The following is a 7,595-nucleotide window of genomic DNA, read 5'->3' on the forward strand; positions in this document are numbered from 1 at the left end:
CTTTGTAAGCGCACTCCCTAGAGGCTAAGGATAAACCTTTGCCCTGCATTTTTCACATCAGCCTTTTATAGCGCCACCTTTGGGCTGACTTATGTAAAACACATTTTTTGATATTACTCCTTGAGATTTTATCCAAAGATCACGCAAATCGGTACACAGTATCTCTATTATAGTCATGTGATCAAGTCCGATCCGTCTGATATTTCATATTCCATCCTGATTGGCTAATATTGGCTTCCAAAGCTTGCAGGATTGCTCAGTTTTTGAACAAAATGCCTCAAATCATCAATGCAGCTTGCGATTACCGTGAAATTTGCCACACATATTCCCACTAGATCAAGGAACAAATGCTACCCTTTTCACATTGGCCTGTTATAGCGCCACCAGCAGGTAGACTTTAGCAAAACACATTTTTGGAACACAATGCTTCAAATCATGCATGCAGCGTCCGATTGCCATGAAAGGTCTAAGGTGAAGAACATATGCCACCCTTTTTACATTGGCCAATTATACAGTAGCACCACCAGGACGCCTGGCCTGGTGGGGACTGGAGACCTGTGCTCGGAAGAGCACTGCTTCTAGTTGTTTATGACCTTTGTAATAAACATTTCAAATGTGTGTGTGTGTGTGTGTGTGTGTGTGTGTGTGTGTGTGTGTGTGTGTGTGTGTGTGTGGGGGGGGGGGGGGGGGGGGGGGGGGGGGCTTTTACATCTGCTATTTTTGAGAGTTTATGAAAAAGATATTGAAAATGTTGTGGAAATTTACAAATGTCTTTTCTTTTAACACAAATATTCTCTATTTGTCCCTGGCACAAAGTATTATCAGATGGAGGCCCAAGTACATATCAATTTGGGGGTGCTTGACTTGAAAAAGTTTGAGAAGCACTGACCTAAACCGTCTGGGGTGCAGGTAGCAATAAAGTTTGCAGGGAAATGCTTTGATTTTTTTTGTCTATGGCTGTTTAATCAGATATTGAGGTGGCAATGATGTTTTGTCATTGTTGTTGTTGATTGGAGTAACCAGGGTAAATAGCATTTAGTAAAAAATCATCATAGAGAAAATTACGGGCTAAGGCACTCGGTGATAAAGTAGCCTAACTGTCCACCACTCTGTAAAGCACTTTGAGTTGCATTTCATGTCATGAAAGGTGCTATACCAAGTTGTATTATTATTTATTATTATTATTATATACGAATACAATTGGCTCGTGTTCAGGGGTGGGAAGCCAGGGTGGAGAGTGATAATGTTACTGCATCGATATCAACCATGGCTGATATCGATTTTCATGATCAAGTTGACATACTCTTTGAATCAACATTAGGCCTACTGCCACTAACCTTAAGTCACCATCATGTCAGTCCTGTGACTCTGACTTACAGATTCCTGGAGTACTCTTTGGACCCTGAGAAGATGAAGAAGATGGATGCAAGTGAAGCCATCCAAAGAGTAGCTGCGAATGTGGCAGGACAGGCCCTGGCTTGGAACTTTGTCAAAGCTCACCACTCTGAAATAGCTGAGTAGGTTACCATTATTCTTGTTTATACAACGGCTCTTCTCAATGGTAACATTAACACTTATGTTGCAATGATTTTTTCTCTTCAATGTCTCGCGTTGCCATGGTTACCATAGACTTCCATGTAATTGTGCAATTGTGTAAAAAGTGCACGCCCATGCCTAGATGATGCACCACGTGTGTAGATGCTGTTCACAGCTTTCAAACAAAAAAATCCACTTGGAAATCCGTTCAGGCATTCATGATTTATGGGCCATTATGTTTTCTACAGATGTAAACAAACATGGCTGCCATGTTTGAAAGAATGGGTTGGTATGGGGGTTAAACATGCAATTTCGCGATCGCGATCATGCCTAATACATTTCTGGAGGTCCAAAAAATTTTTTTGAAAAAAAGAATTTTGAAAAAAAAAATATATATATTTTTTTTTTCAAAAACGGCCCAAACTCGGGAAACTCGGGGTTGGCACAGCGTTGGTATCAATACAAACTCGGGAAACTCGGGGTTGGCACCAGATGTGTTAAGATGCTACAGACCTCTTTAACAGCAGCCATATTGACATAAATAGTTATATAATGTTATTCTTTCACTGGTGTTACCAATGATACAAATTAAGATTTGGTCAAACTGAGTCAGGGTGCTCGTGTTGTGCATTGTCAGCTCACTGGAAAGGCTGCCTTATGCATGAAATCCACACAAAAAATTGTCGCTCACGCTCTTTATTGTGCAAGACTGTTCTTGCCAAATCTGGTCACAGCGGGACACCTGGGTAATGCATTCCAATGAGAATGCCTGTCTAATAAATGTTTCTGTTGTCACCCAGTAGGGAATCACAGATCGGTATCACTAGTCCATACCCAGGATGTGAGCACTTAATGTATTTGCTGACTTTGGGTTATGCGCCGTGTACACACAGTATATGCTTAGTCATACTTTAGGAGAGGAGGCTGCTCATTTGATCATGACTGTGTGTAACAACCCGGTCATTTACGCTGAGTCGTATGTTGTAACCACAACCGAGAACGAGAAGTCCATGCTTACATTGTTTCAGGCAGCTAAGCTTGCTATTTATGCAAATAACATGGTGTTCATGCAAAAATTGAGCTTGTGAATAAACGCTCTGTGCAAGCGCAATGGACATGATATCCAAAGCTCTCCTTCATTCATAAAACACACTGTTTGGACACAGCTTCAAAATCAAAGTCCTTTATAACTGCAGCGCTGCCACTACTGCGGACGTGTCTGTCTTGTCTGTGTGGCAGGGAGTGAATGTGTGTACTGTGGAGTCCCATAGCTACAGTAACTCCACACACCGGCTGGGACCGTAACCGTGAAAACAGAGCCTGTGGTGTTCGTGGCTGTCTTCCTAAGATAATGGTCAATCCCTGTGTTCAAGTTCAGATCAATTGCTCAACCCAATGAGGAGACAAACGTGTTAAGACAGAGCTTTCCTTAATATATAGCAGGATATGATGGGATAGGATATGATATACTGTATAGTAGGATAGTAGGGATTGTTAAAAAATATCTGTGGGCCATGGGGCGACCACTCATGGTCGCAGAATCATTAAAGATGATGGTTTGGGGGAATGGGGTCATTTGCAGTAAGAATATTGCAGAGATAGTATTAAAAACATTGGTCCAAATTCCAATAGTTCCGAATTTTAGGACATAGCATATAACTGTGCGCCAGAGTAGCCTCATGTTTCTCACACAATGGTGACACAAAAAGTCAGTTTAAGCTTGATAAATTATCACTCTAAGATGTTCTTCATACAGAACGCCTTATGACCCACAAACCAATAGTCATAACTGTGTAGCTGATTCATGGCAGTGGTAGTACTGCATTTTAGGCTGTCTCATTCCAGACTTACAGTACGTGACCTGTCTGGGAACAGCTCGGGTTCAAAGAGGTTACATTTATTTAGGCTTGAAGACAATTATTATGGTTGCTGTAATCCTTTCTTTATCTCGTGAATGGTGTTTGTTGAGGTTTTCAGTCATAGTTAGTTAGGCTGTTTATATTTGTCTTTTTGTTGTAATTGTTGGAGGGAGAACTCCTCAGACAGAGGGTAATATCAGGTTTGTTGTTCAGTAGTAGTCTCTCGAGACACTGTTGGCTCCATACTCTATGGTTGGCTCACACAGTTTTCTGCCGTACATCAGAAGCGCTAAAGCAGTTCAACGCTGCAAAGCGGATAACCGCCTTCTTCCCACTTCCGTTTCGTTTTTGCAGTCATGTAAATTACTTACTGTTCTCTCTTTTTTTCTCAAATTAGTCAAAGCATATCTAGGTTGCTGCTTAGCAGAAATGGAAATTCAAAATTATATTTTAAAGATATTTTAAAATATATATTTTTTGAATGGAAATAATGAAAGATGACCGTTTGGCATAGATAGTTAGAGAGATTGTGGAATAGTTAGCCTCGGAAACCCAGGCTTCTTTTGGCGATCGGAAGAAAAAGAAGCCTGGGCGATTGCGTTTTGATCACTGTTGTAGGAAGTGTAGAATTTCCCTAACCAATCAGAGTGCAGAGAGCGTTGCACCAAATTCGTTGACGTCATGGCGCAGCAGCGTTCTCTGCACTGAGCAGAGGAGCAGAGGAGCAGAGGGGGTTGGGGGGAGGAGAACACATGCTATTGGTCGGAGACTTGCGTAGAGACTCGCCGTGCCCGCCCATCTGCCTACACTAAACTGTCCGCGTCAGGTTAGAGTGTGGAATAGTTGTCTGGCTTGAGAGACTAGTTCAGTAGATACCAACCACTGTTCACCAAGTCCGGACCACTATGAACATTTAGACCAGTGGTCTTCAACAGGGGGTCCGGGACCCCTAGGGGGTCCTCAGAGTTACTACAGGGGGTCCTCCAAATCTTCCAATCCTTTTTATATTAACAACTTGATACCTAGTGCCATATTCTGAGAGTTGTAGCCAAAAATAGCAGATCTACAAGCTCACAAGAGATTGAGAGATTGTAGATCGGCTATTTTCGGCAAACAGGTTTGGTGTAGAGGGGGAAAAGAGCAGACAAAGTACTGAGTAAAGGGTCAAGTTTATTAGGTATATGACGGCTCAAGTGGTTAAATATCTGAAAACAAATTGACATGAATCCGAAATACACTGATGATTGTGCTGTCAAACGATGAAGCTTCTACACTGTATATGGAATCTATGAAAAGGTTGTGGGGTTCCCTGCTTAATCTCTCTCTCAGGGGTCGTTGGCCTGAAAACGTTGAAGACCCCTGATTTAGACAAATAACATAAGTGTGCAGGTTTTCAGCTATCCCACTCTCTACACTGATTATTGTCCAAATCATTAGGCTTGTGGCCTATGTACTGCGTGCTACTGATCTAGTCTGTCGGGTCTATACGTAGTACAGTAACCATTAGACAGCCAAAACAATATTCAATATTTATTGTAGCTACATACTTTATTTCTATGCATTCCACTGTAGTCTTTGCTGGGGAAAACATGATATGATACAATTTGTTGTTTGGATGTCAAGGGGAAAGTGAGAGGGAAATACTTTAATTTCTCACCATCCTCTTAAAGGTTAATTATGAATGAATAATTGAATGAAAAATTAAACAGGATTTACAGGAAAAGCCTCCCTGTTAATTCCGTGGAGTCATGAAACAGCAGAATCCTAATCAGATTACTTGAATTGGCTACTGGCAGCCATACAAATTACAGTATAAGTCGCGACTTAGGAAAATCTAGACAGCATTATCAGGTCCAAAGGTCTATCGATCCACTGGGTGCTTATCACTTGTTATTTAATAAAAGAAAGAAATTCACCCGTAGCATTCGCGCCAAAGGTCGCGCCAATTCTTGGCCATCTGGCCAGTGATGTATATGGGACCAGTTACTTATATATGGAGACCCCTTCATGATAGTTATGTTATGTCAAAACATACCTTCGGTCGCAATTATACCAGGAGGCCACAATAACATACCTGACCTGGCGGAGACCTATGCTCGGAAGAGCACTGCTTCTAGTTATTTATGCTGTTCTTTGATATAAAAGAACTTCTGACATAAAGGACATCTGTTGTGATGCACATGTACATTATACAGTACAAATACACACATCCCATGATCATAATTCTTATGTTTGAAAGCTGCATAAATGCTGTAACATTACACTGTGTTCTTTTCCAGTAATATGAAGTCATTATTAATTCATTCCATTCATTGTCATGAGCAGAAAACTGCGTAATTGTGTAATGAAAACATTATGCAGTACTGTTAGATTGTTTTGTTATTTTAGCCTACTTATAATGAATTAATGAGAATCAAATTATCTGGATTTGAGACTGAAATATATAAAGTATGATTAACTTGTCATTGCTTTCGTTCCAGTGGAGAGGAGAGATGCCTTAGCTGCCTGGTTGACAGGATATCAAAAAGATTTTCTACAGAATTTGAACTTAATGAGGTAATTATATATAATATCTGACTTATATTATAAATTTGCACTGACATAAAATTAAGTCCCTTCTATCTCACACGTTCCTCATGTAAGAGAAAGAGGCAAGGAATGAACATTAGCTAAGCCTTCCATTTTAATTCCATCTTTGCTTATGGGGTTTCCTAAATATATTTTGAGATGAAAAGGTTTGAGCACCGCGCTGATATGACGATATAAGATTTTCCAGGAAACTGTTAGGATTTAGAAGATTTTTAGAATCGGCCTCAGGTCTTAATGAGTTAAGCCATTTAAAACCTAGAATTATTTATTGCCTTAACTATTGAAAAACAGCAGATATACAAGCTCACAGCACGGCACTCGCCATGCTGTGAGCTTGTATTTTTTTCTTGGAAGTCTTGGAATATATCTTTTTAAAAGCCAAATGTTTGAGAACCACTGATTTAGAAGTGAGTTTGTATATCTGCAATTTTTTAATAGTAATATAATAATTAGGGCTGGGATGCGATTACAAAAATTAATCAAATTAATTACAGACTTTGTAATTAATTAATCGCAATTAATCGCATAATATTTGACCCGAGAAGCATTTTTTTCAAGTAAAACTTTTTTATCTTTTTTATCTAAATTTCGCATCCACTGGGCCAAGCAAAGCGCTCTGATCGGCTACTTCTCCCTTTGCGTTTGTTGACTCTTCTTGGTTGGTGCATTGCTATGATCGTTATGCCCAAACTGAAGGTTCTGTGGTGCAAGTAAAGTAAAAAAGTAAAGTAAAATGCGTACATTTTTTAATTCATGATAATTTTCTGTAATTAATTAATCGCAATTAATCAGTTAAAGTCCTAGCCCTAATAATAATCAAAGCATAAAATAATGGTTAAAGGGGAAGACCACCCATTTTCAATATTGAACTGTGTCATTAATATACCTTAGAGGAGTTGTGTGGAAATAGAAAAAAAGTTCCCCCCCTTCTGTGTTGCCTAGAACTGGAGGATTGATTTTGGGGTTTGTATTGTAAAGTACAACTTGATGACATCACACATTGTACTTTACAATACAAACCCCAAAATCAATCCTCCAGTTCTAGGCAACACAGAAGGGGGGGAACTTTTGGAGCGGTGAAAGCGCTCCCAATAGACAGGTATGTCTGTGGCTGGCTGGCTATGTGGCTGGCTGGCTGGCTGGCTGGCTGGGTATGTCTGTAGCCTGGCAATACCTTGAGTGGCCACACAAGTTAAAGGAGGGGCGCTGTTGTGCAGGCACAAACACACACACACACACACACACACACACACACACACACACACACACACACACACACACAGATTCACCGCTCCACTTCGAACCGAGGTTTGATTTTTTTTCTATATCCACACAACTCCTCTAAGGTATATTAATGACATATTTCAATATTGAAAATGGGTGGTCTTCCCCTTTAAAGTGGTTCAAATCTAAAGTGACACAGATTTGCCTAAATGGCTTAACACAGGTAGTGTGTATTTGTCCCTGCAGCTGAAGCAGTTCCAGATGGAAGCTAATCTCACAGACAGCAGGATTGACAACTCCATCGAACGAACACAGGACAACATCCTGTGGGTCAAGGAGAACAAGCAGACGGTCCTGGAATGGTTCAGAAACGAAGTCGCCTCGTAG

At 40.4% G+C, this 7,595-nt stretch overlaps 1 protein-coding gene across 1 annotated transcript in view; it reads left to right on the top strand.

Annotated features, from left to right (window-relative positions):
- Positions 1-7,595, top strand: part of LOC308294129 (aminopeptidase N-like) — a gene marked incomplete at both ends in the record, with an annotated part of 38,792 nt that extends 31,197 nt beyond the window's left edge. The window contains 2 exons of the mRNA XM_080736854.1: positions 1,380-1,446; positions 7,455-7,595. Of these exons, the coding sequence (XP_080592980.1) occupies positions 1,380-1,446; positions 7,455-7,595 (208 nt within the window). The remainder of the gene's footprint in view (positions 1-1,379; positions 1,447-7,454) is intronic.

Source organism: Nannobrachium achirus, assembly GCF_963921795.1.
Source record: "Nannobrachium achirus genome assembly, chromosome: 11".
In the NCBI taxonomy this organism is placed as follows: Eukaryota; Metazoa; Chordata; class Actinopteri; order Myctophiformes; family Myctophidae; genus Nannobrachium; species Nannobrachium achirus.